Source organism: Budorcas taxicolor, chromosome 10 (assembly GCF_023091745.1).
Source record: "Budorcas taxicolor isolate Tak-1 chromosome 10, Takin1.1, whole genome shotgun sequence".
NCBI lineage: Eukaryota > Metazoa > Chordata > Mammalia > Artiodactyla > Bovidae > Budorcas > Budorcas taxicolor.
Window position 1 is genome coordinate 7,205,638 of NC_068919.1, and position 17,219 is coordinate 7,222,856.

The 17,219-nt window shown below is 43.4% G+C and overlaps 1 protein-coding gene and 1 non-coding gene across 2 annotated transcripts in view; both read left to right on the forward strand.

Moving 5' to 3' along the window:
- The window catches only part of ANKDD1B (ankyrin repeat and death domain containing 1B), an 83,437-nt gene that overhangs the window by 503 nt on the left and 65,715 nt on the right, over positions 1-17,219 (forward strand). The window contains 3 exon segments of the mRNA XM_052646832.1: positions 8,001-8,129; positions 8,222-8,354; positions 16,222-16,325. Coding sequence (XP_052502792.1) covers positions 8,001-8,129; positions 8,222-8,354; positions 16,222-16,325 — 366 coding nt within the window.
- LOC128054933 (U6 spliceosomal RNA) lies at positions 652-758 on the forward strand. Its single transcript, XR_008200074.1, has one exon. It is a non-coding gene; the product is annotated as a U6 spliceosomal RNA (small nuclear RNA).

Genomic DNA, 17,219 nt, shown 5'->3' on the forward strand with positions numbered 1-17,219 from the left:
CACAACCTGCCCACACTTTTGGAAATGGTCCCCTTTTTAAAACTCATCTCAAAATACAAGATTTCTTTTCTTTCCTGCCAGGACCGTAACTGATACAATGTCTTGGGATAACTATTGAACATGTTTTTAGGAAGCATTTGCAAGGTTACACATAGCAGCACTGTAATAACAAAAAAATATGGAAATAAGCCTAATAGTCAACATTGATAGACTAAATTCTACCATTGTATTTTCATGTAGATTCAAAGAAAAGAATTCTACACATTAGTGAAAATGAAAGAATAGGCAATCAGAAGGTGGATGAATATCACAAACATAATGTGGAGCAACAGAAGCAAATCATAGAAGGATGCCATCAGCAAGATTCCATGCATGTAGTTCAAAACAGTGTATAGCGCTTTAAGAATGTATTCATATAAATCAAATTATAAACAGAACTATTGTCCCCAAGATAGAATAATGACCTTCTGTGGGGAGAAAAGGGCATGTGATTGAGGAATCCACGTGGAGCTGCTGAAACACTGCCAGCGCTCTATTGTCTTGGGTGGTGACTGTGGGTGTTTACTTCTAAAATCTTATTTAAATTGTACATATATATTTCATATACTCTTGTTCATAAATGACCTATATCACAAGTTTTTTAAAAAGTCAGTGCTCGCTTCGGCAGCACATATACTACAATTGGAACGATACAGAGGAGATTAGCATGGCCCCTGCGCAAGGATGACACACAAATTCATGAAGCATTCCATATTTTACTACCTTATGACCCAGCAATCCCACTGCTGGGCATACACACCGAGGAAACCAGAATTGAAAGAGACACATGTACCGCAATATTCATCGCAGCACTGTTTATAATAGCCAGGACATGGAAGCAACCTAGATGTCCATCACCAGATGAATGGATAAGAAAGCTGTGGTACATATACATAATAGAGTATTACTCAGCCATTAAAAAGAATACATTTGAATCAGTTCTAATGAGGTGGATGAAACTGGAGCCAATTATACAGAGTGAAGTAAGCCAGAAAGGAAAACACCAATACAGTATACTAATGCATATATCGGAGAAGGCAATGGCACCCCACTCCAGTACTCTTGCCTGGAAAATCCCATGGATGGAGGAGCCTGGTAGGCTGCAGTCCATGGGGTTGCTGAGGGTCGGACACGACTGAGCGACTTCACTTTCACTTTTCACTTTCATGCATTGGAGAAGGAAATGGCAATCCACTCCAGTGTTCTTGCTGGGAGAATCCCAGGGACGAGGGAGCCTGGTGGGCTGCCATCTATGGGGTCGCGCAAAGTCAGACACGACTGAAGTGACTTAGCAGCAGCAGCAGCAGCAGGAACGCATATATATGTAATTTAGAAAGATGGCAACGATAACCCTGTATGACAGACAGCAAAAGAGACACAGATGTATAGAACAGTCTTTAGGACTCTGTGGGAGAGGGAGAGGGTGGGATGATTTGGGAGAATGGCATTGAAACATGTATAATATCATATATGAAATGAATCGCCAGTCCAGGTTCGATGCATGATACTGGATGCTTGGGGCTGGTGCACTGGGATGACCCAGAGGGTTGGTAAGGGGAGGGAGGTGGGAGGGGGGTTCAGGATGGGGAACACGTGTATACCTGTGGCGGATTCATGTTGATGTATGGCAAAAACCAATACAATATTGTAAAGTAATTAACCTCCAATTAAATAAATTTATATTAAAAAAATAAAAAATGTCAGAAACTTCTTTCTTTATTGAGGTGAAATTTTCCTCCATCTCTGCAGGTATTTGCCTCAATAGAGAAAAGGTACATTTCTCTCTGCTAGGACTTTGCTGAACACAGCCAGAAAGAGCCATCCGTTATCAACATTTTCAGTTTTTCTCCTAACATTTCCCCTGATGCTACAACCACAGCAGAATGTGGCCTACTCTCCAGGGTCAAATTGTCAAAGTTGACCAAACAATTTGTTATCTCCAAACAAGTCACCATCTTTCCAGCCTATGAAATGTGTCCCTATTCCTCAAAGTCCCTCCCTTAAACACTAAGTCAGTTCTGTATATTGGGTTTTGTTTCAGCACCCTACTTTTTAGCATCACTTCAGAATTTCATTTCAGCTGTGAGTTACAGAAACCCAATCTGTTTCTTAAAAAAAAAAATCAGTTCTAGTTTTCCCATGAAACATGAATTTCATTGGTTAGCGTTAGCTCAGTAATTCAAAGATAGGTTCACAGTCTAATTTTCTTGGCCTCACATGGCCAGCTTCTGGTCACCAGATGGATGGGCTTTTCCATGTCCAGGCTTACACATGAGTTCCAGGTAGGAAGACAAGGAAGCGAAAAGGATAAAAGGGCAATGAGTCTGTCCCACTTTAAGGAGCTTTCCTGGAAGCCCTACATAACAATTTCCACTTCCATCTCATTGGCCAAACTGTCACATGGCTTCCTCATACTAAAGGGAACCTGGAAATGTAATTTTTAGCAAGACACAGTGCCATACCCAAACAAAAGCAGGTTCTGTTAGTAAACTGTCTCACCTATAAAAAACTGTATAAATCATCCCATTTAATGGTGACATTTTAGAAGCACTCCTTAAGAATAACACAAGGGTATCCTCTGTTGTTTTGCTGGAGTCAATTCAATAATTAAGATGAATTAAAAACTGGAAACAAAAATAAAACTATTGTCAGATGTGTTTGTATTTTTTTAAATCTACATTTAATAAAGGAGTTCAAGGTTATGGCTACAAGATCAATGTACAAAATCAGGAGCATTCCTATACAACAATAATAGCAAATTAGGACATGTAATAAACATAATCTCTTTCATGATAATAATCTATAAGGGACCTATAGGGTCTGGGGAGGTGGGGAGGTGTCATCTGTCAGAATTTGTTGAGTCCTTTAAAACTACCAAATATTACTGCAGGACAAACAGTATGTCTGAGGAAATTAAAGAGTGATCCTAGTCAGGAAGAATAGCTATTTTAGAGATAATTATTCTCCCCTAATTCTCTGAGTTCAATAAAACTCAAAACAAAACTTGTCATGGTTCTTCTTAGAAGTTGTTAAGTAGACCCTAAATTTCATATGAAAGAGCAAAGTTCCAAGAATAACAAGGTAGAACGACAGGCCCTAGTACATATCAACATTTATTAACAAGCTGTAGTAATTAATACCATATACTAATAGAGTAGTATTACTACTACTGAATTGGAAAGACTGATGCTGAAGCTGAAGCTCCAATATTTTGGCCAACTGATGCGAAGAGCTGACTCATTGGAAAAGCCCCTGATGTTGGGAAAGATTGAGGGCAGGAAGAGAAGGGGGTGGCAGAGGATGAGATGGTTAGATAGCATCACTGACTCCATGGACATGAGCTTGAGCAAACTCCACGGGACAGTGAAGGACGGGGAAGCCTGACGTGCTATAGTCCATGGGGTCACAAAGAGTTGGACACAACTTAGTGACTTAACAACAGCAACAATAGAGTAGTGTTGGCATGGATATATACATTTCAGACAACTCAGTACAAAAAGTATCTGCTATTTAATAAACGGTGCCTGAGGTGCTGCTGTCCATGAGGTTGCAAAGAGTCAGACACAACTTAGCAACTGAACAAATTGGGCCTAAACTCTGACCTTCCAACTGATTTCTCAGCTTTTCCTGCTCTAAACCATTTTGTGCATTTATTGCACATTAGCCACAAATGACGTTTTCATAATGTCACCATTATGTTAGAAATAAAAGATATCAAAAGCTCTCAGCTCTGTCCAGGATCAGCGGGAGTTGAGAAGAAAGGTAGGATTTTCAGCATATGATGATTTCTGTGGTGCAAATGGGCTTCCCTGGTGGCTCAGCAGTAAAGAAAACACCTGCAGTGCAGGAGACACTGGTTTGATCCCTGGGTCAGGAAGATCCCCTGGGGAGGAGAACATGGCAACCCACTCCAGTATTCTTGCCTGGAGAATCTCATGGACAGAGGACCCTGGCAGGCTACACAATCCATCCGGTGGCATAGAGTCGGACATGACTGGAGTGACTGAGTGCACATGCGTGTGCAAATTCCATGACAGATTTCAAGCTACTGACATGATGTCAATCAGCTCACAAAATTCCTAAAAATTTAACAATCGGCTCTTGGTTGCCAGTACAAATGAGCTCCTACAAATCACTGTCCTTGATGCACACTAAACTCAGGTTTGACGTTCAAGGACACTGAAGTCACACAGCATAGCTTGTAGTTTCCTCAATAAACCAAGCTGCTTCTCCCTTCTGGTCTCGTGGTCAGTTGCTCCCTCTGTCCAGAATGTGCTTCCTGAATGCCCCTTTGCCCTCTACATACACAATAAACATACATGACCATTCATCACAATTAGCCCAAGGATTACCATTCAGCCCAGGGACCACTTTCAGGAAATGATCCCTGCGCTCTAGGAAAACTGGTCAGTCACTCCTTTGTGCCCCTGTTTCTGAAATGTTCTTTGCTGCGACTTTGCTGTGGTCTCTCTCTACTGGGTTGTAGGCCGCTAGAGATGCTGTCTCTCTCGTGAACTCTAAGCACGAAGCACAAAGCCTGGCACTTAACAGACGTTAGCTATTATTTGTCAACATATAAATGAATAAATAATATTTGTCCAAGAACTGATGTCTGTTACTATCTTACCATATTTCTTTGGAAAGACAGGGTGATGGTTGATCTAGATGGCTGCACTCAAGCTGGGCCATAGGGATGGGAATTCCAGGAACAGGGAACTGCACTTCTTTCCCTTTATTGGGTAGGGGCTTGTTTTAGAAATGTTTTATTACTCTGTTCTTTTGAGGTAGCTTGGAAATATTTGGAAAAAGGCTCAAAATATGACCATTAACCTAGAGCTTAAAAAAATGCTTTTTGAGGAAATATCTCATTTTGAAAAGTGTATCTGGTGCTGATTTTTTTTCCCCATTTTGAAAAGCAATTATATGTTAGACCATCGCTGGTGCTGGTAGGATGTCCGTGGACTTCACAGAGAGGTGGCGTTTATACCCCTGGAGCAAAACTGTTTTTTTTTGGTTGGATCATTAAGGGATAATCACCTTTGCTTTGTAAGACACAGTTGAATTACCAGTTGTTCAAGAAAAACTCAAAAGACATTATAGGGAGTATTGAAAACATAATCACATTTATTAAATCATAATATTGGACTGTTCCACTTAAAAATGTGAGGTAATTTATTTTCTAAAATTGTTGCTATCTACAGAAGGCTCAGGGAGACAGAAGATAATTCAGAGGCAAATAGTTTATACCCTTGCCATCTAATCACAGTCTCTTAAGTTTGTCATTATTTCAAACTCATATATACCTACGTATACATATGCACGTGAAGTGAAGTGAAGTGAAGTCGCTCAGTCGTGTCCTACACCTTGCAACCCCATTGACTGTAGCCTACCAGCTCCTCTGTCCACGGGATTTTCCAGGCAAGAGTACTGGAGTGGGTTGTCATGCATCAGTTCAGTTCAGTTCAGTCGCTCAGTCGTGTCCGACTCTTTGCGAGCCCATGAATCGCAGCACGCCAGGCCTCCCTGTCCATCACCATCTCCCGGAGTTCACTCAGACTCACGTCCATCGAGTCCGTGATGCCACCCAGCCATCTCATCCTCGGTCGTCCCCTTCTCCTCCTGCCCCCAATCCCTCCCAGCATCAGAGTCTTTTCCAATGAGTCAACGCTTCGCATGAGATGGCCAAAGTACTGGAAGTTTAGCTTTAGCATCAGTCCTTCCAAAGAAATCCCAGGGCTGATCTCCTTCACAATGGACTAGTTGGATCTCCTTGCAGTCCAAGGGACTCTCAAGAGTCTTCTCCAACACCACAGTTCAAAAGCATCAATTCTTTGGCGCTCAGCCTTCTTCACAGTCCAACTCTCACATCCATACATGACCACAGGAAAAACCATAGCCTTGACTAGACGGACCTTAGTCGGCAAAGTAATGTCTCTGCTTTTGACTATACTATCTAGGTTGGTCATAACTTTCCTTCCAAGGAGTAAGCATGTTTTAATTTCATGGCTGCAGTCACCATCTGCAGTGATTTTGGGGCCCAAAAAAATAAAGTCTGACACTGTTTCCACTGTTTCCCCATCTACTTCCCATGAGGTGATGGGACCGGATGCCATGATCTTCGTTTTCTGAATGTTGAGCTTTAAGCCAACTTTTAAGCCATCTATGCCATGCATAGATGTACATATACCTACTTCATTTTGGGGGGCTCCAAAATCACTGCAGACGGTGTTTGCAGCCATGAAAACGCTTGTTTTTTGGAAGAAAAGTTATGACCAACCTAGACAGCATATTAAAAAGCAGAAACATTACTTTGCCAACAAAGGTCCGTCTAGTCAAAGCTATGGTTTTTCCAGTAGTCATGTAAAGATGTGAGAGTTGGACTATAAAGAAAGCTGAGTGCTGAAGAATTGATGCTTCTGAACTGTGGTGTTAGGGAAGACTCTTGAGAGTCCCTTGGACTGCAAGGAGATCCAACCAGTCCATCCTAAAGGAAATCAGTCCTGAATATTCATTGGAAGGACTGATGCTGAAGCTGAAACTCCAAAACTTTGGTCAACTGTTGTGAAGAACTGACTCATTGGAAAAGACCCTGATGCTGGGAAAGATTGAAGAGGGGAAGAGAAGGGGACGACAGAGGATGAGATGGTTGGATGGCATCACTGACTCAATGGACATGAGTTTGAGTAAACTCCGGGAGCTGGTGAGGGACAGGGAGGCCTGGAGTGCTGCAGTCCATGGCGTCGCAGAGTTGGCAATGACTGAGCGACTGAACTGAGCCGATACCTACTAAACACACATACACGCGCGCACACACACGACCTCTGCCAAACCTATATCCGTTACTAACTTTGTCAGCCCTTATAACACCACTTCTTTTTATTCCTTTTGTCAAGTCTTCAACAGTTGCCTAATCTTTGGCCTTCCAATTTACTTCTCAGCTTCCCCAGTTTCTTTCCTTTCACTAAACCATAGACAATTCTTTCCTAACATCACTCTTATCTCTGTGTGTGTGTGTGTGTGTGTGTGTGTGTGAACAAAAGAGGTGGGTCAGTTCTGGGGTCAAATGTAGTTCTGTTTTATGAGGCTTTTTTTCACTCTCAGAATATGCTAAACTTCTAATTTAACTCCTAATTCAAGCACACTGTGTTTATGTATAGTAGGGATTCAGTGGCGATATCCTGGCTGTTCACTATTGTACATTTCTTCCTTATTATTTGAATTTTAGCTAGGCATACGATTGCCCAGCATAGTTTACTATATTTCATTAATTATTTACTTTCTAAGCCACTACAGTCCACGGGGTCGCGAGGAGTTGGACACCACTGAGCCGCTAACACTCTCATTTTCAAGAAAGAAAGCATACCCAAGACGGGGAGGGCCAGCAGGTTACCACTGCGTTAAACTGGGATACCAAGGTTTTCCATTTTCAAAGAGGGAACTGAGTCGTACTTTATTCAAAAGAAAATTCTGGAAGCCCATTTAGAATTGATTCAGTACTGAAGATCCGATAGTGTTGGTTTTATAAAGCTAACTTCGACAATTCCGAATTGTATTCTATTCAGTTCGGTTCAGTCGCTCAGTCCTGTCCGACTCTTTGTGACCGCATGGACTGCAGCACTCCAGGCTTCCCTGTCCATCACCAACTCCCGGAGCTTGCTCAAACTCACGTCCATTGACTCGGTGATGCCATCCAACCATCTCATCGTCTGTCCTCCTCCCGCCTTCAATCTTCCCCAGCATCAGGGTCTTTTCCAATGGAGTTAGCTCTTCGCATCAGGTGGCCAAAGTATTGGAGCTTCAGCTTCAGCATCAGTCCTTCCAATGAATATTCAGGACTGATTTCCTTTAGGATGGACTGTTTGGATCTCCTTGCAGTCCAAGGGACTCTCAAGAGTCTTCTCCAAATTGTACTCAGAACCACCTAAATGTGGCCGGGACTTTCCTCTTATTTCTCACTGCAGGTGCTTCTGGCACAGCGCGCGCCACACCCGGAGGCGGCCGCGCCCGGGCAGGACTGCAGCCCCAGGCGAGGCGCCCGCCGCGGAGAGCGGCCCCCGGTGTGCGCGGCGCCCGAGCGGGCGGGCCTCGGGGTCGGGCCTGGAGCCCGGTCCGCTCGCCCCAGGGCGCAGGGCGGCGGCGAGGGGGCTGCGGGAGGACCTGAGCGCGCGGCGGCCGGCCCTAGAGGGGCCTGTCCCGGGGCCCCAAGCGAGAGCGGCCGCAGGAGGAGGCGGCGGCGGCCGGAAACGAGTTCCCTGAGTCCGGATACAGGTCTGGAAACTCCCTCGCGGGCGGCGCGGGGCGGGCCTGGGGAACCGGTTGAGCAGCTGCGGGTGCCCCAGGGACCCGAGCCCATCCTCACTCCCGCGCCCTAGATGGGCTGGGTTTCAGCTTTGGGATCCACACCCTCCCAAGGGTTGGCTCACGTTTCTCAGGACGTTTTATTTCAGGTTAACCCTGCACTGTAGGTGGAAGGAAAGTGTTCCTCTTTCAAATTAAGGAAGAGGATTTTCCAAGAAATCATTCAGCCCTTTTACAAATAAGGAAAGAGTTTTATGTGCTGTTATCTCCTACAGCCAGAGCCTTCACTAATTTATTGTGTGACCTCAAATAAGTCACCTAATTTTTCTGTACTTTAGTTTTTAAAGCATGGAGGGGTTCCTCTGTGCCTTGGGAATAAATTTCTAGCATAAACTGAGGGATGCTGTTTAAGAGTCTTTAAAGTTAAGCATGACAGGTCTCTTAACAGGCACACCATCCACGTCACCTCGCTGCGATGGCCTCCTTTCCCAAAGACCAGCCTTGGGTGCAGAACATCAGTTTCTTAAGACAGTATTCAGTTAGTTCATCCATCCATACATCCAGCTAGCCAGCCGTTCTTTCTAGAAATATTTTCAAGAAAGTACTACGTAAATTAGTGATCATATCATCATGATTATCTGCGTCATGAAGATCTTTTTTGTACAGTTCTTCCGTGTATTCTTGCCACCTCTTCTTAATATCTTCTGCTTCTGTTAGGTCCATACTATTTCTGTCCTTTATCAAACCCATCTTTGCATGAAATGTTCCCTTGGTATCTCTAATTTTCTTGAAGAGATCTCTAGTCTTTCCCATTCTGTTGTTTTCCTCTATTTCTTTGCATTGATCACTGAAGAAGGCTTTCTTATCTCTTCTTGCTATTCTTTGGAACTCTGCATTTGGATGCTTATATCTTTCCTTTTCTCCTTTGCTTTTCACCTCTCTTCTTTTCACAGCTATTTGTAAGGCCTCCCCAGATGGCCATTTTGCTTTTTTTTGCATTTCTTTTCCATGGGGATGGTCTTGATCCCTGTCTCCTGTACAATGTCACGAACCTCATTCCATAGTTCATCAGGCACTCTATCTATCAGATCTAGGCCCTTAAATCTATTTCTCATTTCCACTGTATAATCATAAGGGATTTGATTTAGGTCATACCTGAATGGTCTAGCAGTTTTCCCTACTTTCTTCAATTTAAGTCTGAATTTGGCAATAAGGAGTTCATGATGTGAGCCACAGTCAGCTCCTGGTCTTGTTTTTGTTGACTGTATAGAGCTTCTCCATCTTTGGCTGCAAAGAATATAATCAGTCTGATTTCGGTGTTGAACGTCTGGTGATGTTCATGTGTAGAGTCTTCTCTTGTGTTGTTGGAAGAGGGTGTTTGCTATGACCAGTGCATTTTCTTGGCAAAACTCTATTAGTCTTTGCCCTGCTTCATTCCTCATTCCAAGGCCAAATTTGCCTGTTACTCCAGGTGTTTCTTGACTTCCTACTTTTGCATTCCAGTCCCTGTAATGAAAAGGACATCTTTTTTGGGTGTTAGTTCTAAAAGATCTTGTAGGTCTTCATAAACCCGTTCAACTTCAGTTTCTTCAGTGTTACAGGTTGGGGCATACACTTGGATATCTGATATTGAATGGTTTGCCTTGGAGACGAACAGAGATCATGATGATGTGATCACTAACCTAGAGCCAGACATCTTGAAATGTGAAGTCAAGTGGGCCTTAGAAAGCATCACTACGAACAAAGCTAGTGGAGGTGATGAAATTCCAGCTGAGCTGTTTCAAATCCTGAAAGATGATGCTGTGAAAGTGCTGCACTCAATATGCCAGCAAGTTTGGAAAACTCAGCAGTGGCCACAGGACTGGAAAAGGTCAGTTTTCATCCAATTCCAAAGAATGGCAATGCCAAAGAATGCTCCAACTACCGCACAGTTGCACTCATCTCACATGCTAATAAAGTAATGCTCAAAATTCTCCAAGCCAGGCTTCAGCAATATGTGAACCATGAACTTCCTGATGTTCAAGCTGGTTTTAGAAGAGGCAGAGGAGCCAGAGATCAAATTGCCAACATCCGCTGGATCATGGAAAAAGCAAGAGAGTTCCAGAAAAACATCTATTTCTGCTTTATTGACTATGCCAAAGCCTTTGACTGTGTGGATCACAAGAAACTGTGGAAAATTCTGAAAGAGATGGGAATACCAGACCACCTGACCTGCCTCTTGAGAAATCTGTATGCAGGCCAGGAAGCAACAGTTAGAACTGAACATGGAACAACAGACTGGTTCCAAATAGGAAAAGGAGTACGTCAAGGCTGTATATTGTCACCCTGCTTATTTAACTTCTATGCAGAGTACATCATGAGAAATGCTGGGCTGGAAGAAGCACAAGCTGGAATCAAGATTGCCGGGAGAAATATCCATAACCTCAGATATGCAGATGACACCACCCTTATGGCAGAAAATGAAGAGGAGCTAAAAAGCCTCTTGATGAAAGTGAAAGAAGAGAGTGAAAAAGTTGGCTTAAAGCTCAACATTCAGAAAACGAAGATCATGGCATCTGGTCCCATCACTTCATGGGAAATAGATGGGGAAACAACAGTAGAAACAGTGTCAGATTTTGGGGGTGGGGAGGGGCTCCAAAATCACTGCAGATGGCGACTGCAGCCATGAAATTAAAAGACGCTTACTCCTTGGAAGAAAACTTATGACCAACCTAGACAGTATATTCAAAAGCAGAGACATTACTTTGCCAACTAAGGTCCGTATAGTCAAGGCTATGGTTTTTCCTGTGGTCATGTATGGATGTGATAGTTGGACTGTGAATAAGGCTGAGCGCCAAAGAATTGATGCTTCTGAACTGTGGTGTTGGAGAAGACTCTTGAGAGTCTCTTGGACTGCAGGGAGATCCAACCAGTCCATTCTGAAGGAGATCAACCCTAGGATTTCTTTGGAAGGAATGATGATGAAGCTGAAGCTCCAGTACTTTGGCCTCCTCATGCGAAGAGCTGACTCATTGGAAAAGACTCTGATGCTGGGAGGGATTGGGGGCAGGAGGAGAAGGGGACGACCGAGGATGAGATGGCTGGATGGCATCACGGACTCGATGGACGTGAGTCTGAGTGAACTCCGGGAGATGGTGATGGACAGGGAGGCCTGGCGTGCTGCGATTCATGGGGTCGCAAAGAGTCGGACACGACTGAGCAACTGAACTGAACTGAACTGAACTACGTAAATGCACATTTTGGATGTACAGATGCAGAGAGAGCATCGCATAAAGATGCAGAAAGTAATATGTAAGTGAACATTCTAGATGTAGAGATGCAGACAGGGCGTATTCTGGCCCAAGCTCAATTTCTGGTTGTAGGGGGTTGATAGATAATGAAATAAGTAACAAATAAATGAATGGGATATTTTAAGGTAGTGGTAAATGCTATGGAGACTGTGGAATAGAGTGATGGGATTGTGACGGGGGAATAGGAGATGTGGTGATCAGGGCAGACAGGATATTTGAGCCAAATCTCTGAATGATAGAAACGAATCAACCATGGGACCTTCCTCAGCAATCAGTGCAAAGAAATAGAGGGAAACAATAGAATGGGAAAGTCTAGAGAGTTCTTCAAGGAAATTAGAGATACCAAAGGAACATTTCATGCAAAGATGGACACAATAAAGGACAGAAATGGTATCGACCTAACAGAAGCAGAAGATACTAAGAAGAGGTGGCAAGAATACACAGAAGAACTATAAAAAATATCTTCACGACCTAGATAATCACGGTGGTGTGATCACCAACCTAGAGCCAGACATCCTGGAATGGGAAGTCAAGTGAGCCTTAGGAGGCATCACTATGAACAAAGCTAGTGGAGGTGATGGAATTCCAGCTGAGCTGTTTCAAATCCTCAAAGATAATGCTGTGAAAGTGCTGCACTCAATATGCCAGCAAGTTTGGAAAACTCAGCAGTGGCCACAGGACTGGAAAAGGTCAGTTTTCATTCCAATCCCAAAGAAAGGCAATGCCAAAGAATGCTCAAACTACCACACAATTGCACTCATCTCACATGCTAGTAAAGTAATGCTCAAAATTCTCCAAGCCAGGCTTCAGCAATATGTGAACCATGAACTTCCTGATGTTCAAGCTGGTTTTAGAAGAGGCAGAGGAGCCAGAGATCAAATTGCCAACATCCGCTGGATCATGGAAAAAGCAAGAGAGTTCCAGAAAAACATCTATTTCTGCTTTATTGACTATGCCAAAGCCTTTGACTGTGTGGATCACAAGAAACTGTGGAAAATTCTGAAAGAGATGGGAATACCAGACCACTTGACCTGCCTCTTGAGAAATCTGTATGCAAGTCAGGAAGCAACAGTTAGAACTGGACATGGAACAACAGACTGGTTCCAAATAGGGAAGGAGTACATCAAGGCTGTATATTGTCACCCTGCTTATTTAACTTCTATGCAGAGTACATCATGTGAAATGCTGGGCTGGAAGAAGCACAAGCTGGAATCAAGATTGCCGGGAGAAATATCAATATCCAGAAAGTGAAGAACTAAAGAGCCTCTTGATGAAAGTGAAAGAGGAGGGTGAAAAAATTGGCTTAAAACTCAACATTCAGAAAACGAAGATCATGGCATCTGGTCCCATCACTTCATGGGAAATAGATGGAGAAACAGTGGAAACAGTGGCTGACTTTATTTTTGGGGAGTCCAAAATCATTGCAGATGGTGATTGCAGCCATGAAATTAAAAGACGCTTACTCCTTGGAAGAAAAGTTATGACCAACCTAGACGGCATATTCAAAAGCAGAGACATTACTTTGCCAACAAAGGTCTGTCTAGTCAAAGCTATGGTTTTTCCAGTGGTCATGTATGGATGTGAGAGTCGGACTATAAAGAAAGCTGAGCACTGAAGAATTGATGCTTTTTAACTGTGATGTTGGAGGAGACTCTTGAGAGTCCCTTGGACTCCAAGGAGATCCAACCAGTCCATCCTAAAGGAAAGGAGTCCTGAATATTCACTGGAGGACTGATGCTGAAGCTGAAGCTCCAATACTTTGGCCACCTGATGCGAAGAACTAACTCATTGGAAAAAACCCTGATGCTGGGAAAGATTGAAGGTGGGATCCGGAGAAGGGGACGACAGAGGATGAGATGGTTGGATGGCATCACCAACTCAATGGACATGAGTTTGCATAAACTCTGGGAGTTGGTGATGGACAGGAAGGCCTGGCATGCTGCAGTCCATGTTGACACAACAGAGCAACTGAATTGAACTGAACTGAACCATGGGAAGTTTGGGGGGAAAAGCATTAAAATTAAGAGGAATAGCAAATGCAAGGCAGGAATGAAACTGATCTATTGTTGAAAAAGGAGGAAGCAGACTTCCCTGTTGGCCAGTGGTTAAGACTCCACCTGACAATGTGGGAGACTCTGAGTCTGATCCCTGGTGGGGGAGCTAAGATCCAACATGTTGGCGTTCTGCAACTAGTACTGAGATTTTGTGCCCTTCAGGGGAAGGTCCTGCGTGCAGCAGCTAAGACCAGGTGCCGTTAAATAAATATTTTTAAGAAAAAGAAAGAGGAGTAAGACCAGACTATTTGAATATGAGGTATTGAAGGGGAGAGCGGATGATATCGGTGTGGTACACAGAACCAGTTCAGGCAAGGCCTTGATGCCCTGAGAGAGGAACTTAAATTTGGTATTGTTGGTGTTTTAAAATTTTAGCCATTCTAACAGGTGCGTATTAGTATCTCCTTGTGGTTTTATGTTTCCCTAATAGATAATGATGCTGAATATCTTCTCATGTGCTTATTGCCATCTATATATCCTCTTTGGTTCCTCTTTGTTCCATTGAAGTCTTTTCCCTATTTTTAAATTGGATTTTGTTTTCTTACTGTTGAGTCATTTGTCAGATGTGTGATTTGCATATATGTTCCCCCAATCTATAGTTGTCTTTTTTATTCTCTTAACAGTATTTTTCACAGAACAAAGTTTGAAATTTTTCTAAGGTCCAATTTACTATTGTTTTCATTTATGGTCATGCAGTTGGAGTTATGTGTAAGACAGAACTCTTTGCCTAATCCCAGTTTATGAAGTTTTTCTCCTGTATTTTCTTCTAAAAGTTTTATGATTAAAAAAAAACAACAAAAAAAACTTATTTCTTTGGCTTCACCAGCTCTTAGTTACAACTAAGCAAGCAGGATCTTGGATCTTTACTGTGGCATGTGGGATCTAGTTCCCTGACCAGGGAGGGCCCCCTGCCATGGGAACAGGAAGTCTTAACCACTGGACTACCAGAGAAGTCCCTTTTCAGCTCTTTTATATTCCAAAATTTTGGAGCCCCTCAAAAAAAGTTACTGCAGATGGTGATCGCAGCCATGAAATTAAAAGACGCTTACTCCTTGGAAGAAAAGTTATGACCAACCTAGATGGCATATTCAAAAGCAGAGACGTTACTTTGCCGACTAAGGTCCGTCTAGTCAAGGCTATGGTTTTTCCAGTGGTCATGTATGGATGTGAGAGTTGGACTGTGAAGAAGGCTGAGCGCCAAAGAATTGATGCATTTGAACTGTGGTGTTGGAGAAGACTCTTGAGGGTCCCTTGGACTGCAAGGAGATCCAACCAGTCCATTCTGAAGGAGATCAACCCTGGGATTTCTTTGGAAGGAATGATGCTAAAGTTGAAGCTCCAGTACTTTGGCCACCTCATGCGAAGAGTTGACTCATTGGAAAAGACTCTGATGTTGGGAGGGATTGGGGGCAGGAGGAGAAGGGGACAACCGAGGATGAGATGGCTGGATGGCATCACGGACTTGATGGACGTGAGTCTGAGTGAACTCCGGGAGATGGTGATGGACAGGGAGGCCTGGCGTGCTGCGATTCATGGGGTCGCAAAGAGTCGGACATGACTGAGCAACTGAACTGAACTGAACTGAATATTCCAAAATAACAACAAACAACAACAAAGAAGCAAACAAACAAAAAACAACTCAGTAAATCCTGGAGTCTTCTCTAAGCTATTTAATAAAACCTGCCATCTGAATATGTATTATGTGTGTGACCTGTACATACAGAACCTAGAGGGTTCCCTTGTGGCTCAGGAGATAAAGCGTCTGCCTACAATGCGGGAGATGGGGTTCTGGGTCAGGAAGTTCCCCTGGAGAAGGAACTGGCAACCCACTACAGTATTCTTGCCTGGAAAATCCCATGGATGGAGGAGCCTGGTGGGCTACAGTCCATGGGGTAGCAAAGAGTCGGACATGACTGAGCCGCTTCACTTCATGTGACCTGTAATGTTCGTAGTGTGTAGTAATATTAATGTTTCTAGTAAAAGTGAAAATCTTCTTTTATCTCCTTTCATGTCAATGAAAATAAAACATGTTTATCACTTTTAACCTTCATTCATGACTATTTATATGATGTGCTGTGTTCCATGGTTTTGTTTCTGCAGGTCTGGCATCCCACAGGGTTCTGCTGACAACAGTTTTATCTCTGTAAGCTTGCATAGAGTATTTGGGCTCCTCCCTGCCTAATCTTGTACAAACATTTTATAAACAACGCCCCTTGAGAAGTCAGTGGCCACCCTCCAACCTCCTAGAGCTGTATTCTGCATTGCTGACTTCAGGGTGGTCCTTGAGAATAATGTTTTGTTTGGGATAGGAAGATGTTTAAGGCTGTGAAAACACTTTCAGTGTGAGGAGTATGTGGAATCTTGATAATACAGCTTTATAAAATATTGAAGCCAAGTTCCCACACCCAAAATAGCAGACTGTGAAAGGCTCAAGGCTGTGGTTTCAGGTTTTTAGTCCCAAGGTTTGCCACTTGAGGTTTGCTTTCTCTTCAACCCTCTTCGATTCCTGCAGTCATGCTTGCTTGCTTGCTTGCTTTCAGAGCTGCCAAATGAGAGAAGCTTCCAGAATGCTGCTAAAAGCAATGATTTGCATCTTATGGAGAAGCTGTTTGGAAAGAAGGTTAATATTAATGCTGTGAACAATGTGAGTAGAAATCACAGATGTGACAAGTGATAGCAGTGTGGGTTTACACAGTGCAACTGAAATAAAAATAAAAATAAAAACAATTCTGCTAAAATGAGATGAGGGGGAGCTCTTTTGTTGGCAGTTCCAGAATGTTTAAGCTAATAGTGGAATCAAGCTGTAGAAGAGGCTCTGGGTGTTTTAATTGTTCTCATCTGAGGGGACGTGCCCAGGGTCTTTATGCGCAGCTGTGCTAAGCCTCTGGGTGGGCAGTGTAGCCAGGTGTCAAGGTTACGGGCCTGCACTTGGTCCTGGATCATAGCCTGTGGGTCACTTTGGCCTCACACATTCTGGAAAGGCAGAACGTCTTTTGCTACACAGTTCATCATTGTTTTCTCATCAGTAATGTGCTTTGTGGTTGGAGCCTTTTTAAAATCCAAAGGAAAGTACGGGTTTGCTTTTTGCTGCTTGTGGAATATAGTACATCTGCTTGTTGGGCAGTGAGGCCTCTCCTGAGACCCGGCTCTCACTTGTTCTTCAGTGCCTGGGTTTAGGGGAGAAGTCCCACTGCCAGAAAAATGGATTGCTTACTTCTTGGTTTTGTGGAGATTTCCTGACAGCCCCATAAGGCAGGGTTCATCAGAGTGAACAGACTGGGGGCTGTCTCTGTTGTTTAGGACGATTTGTGGAGTGGTTCAAGGTGGGGATGGCAGAGGTGGGTTGGATGCTAAATGAAGCGTAAACTTTAAGAGACCTGCTTGTACAGACTCCTTCCAAAGAACATGGAGGGCTCTGGCAGTGTGTTCCCTTGTTATATGATTTTGCAAAATCTGAAGAAAGAAGAAAATTAAACTGCCATCAGTTAAGCTTTCTGACTCTGGCTTTAAAGAGGGCTTCTGAAAAGTGTAAACTTCA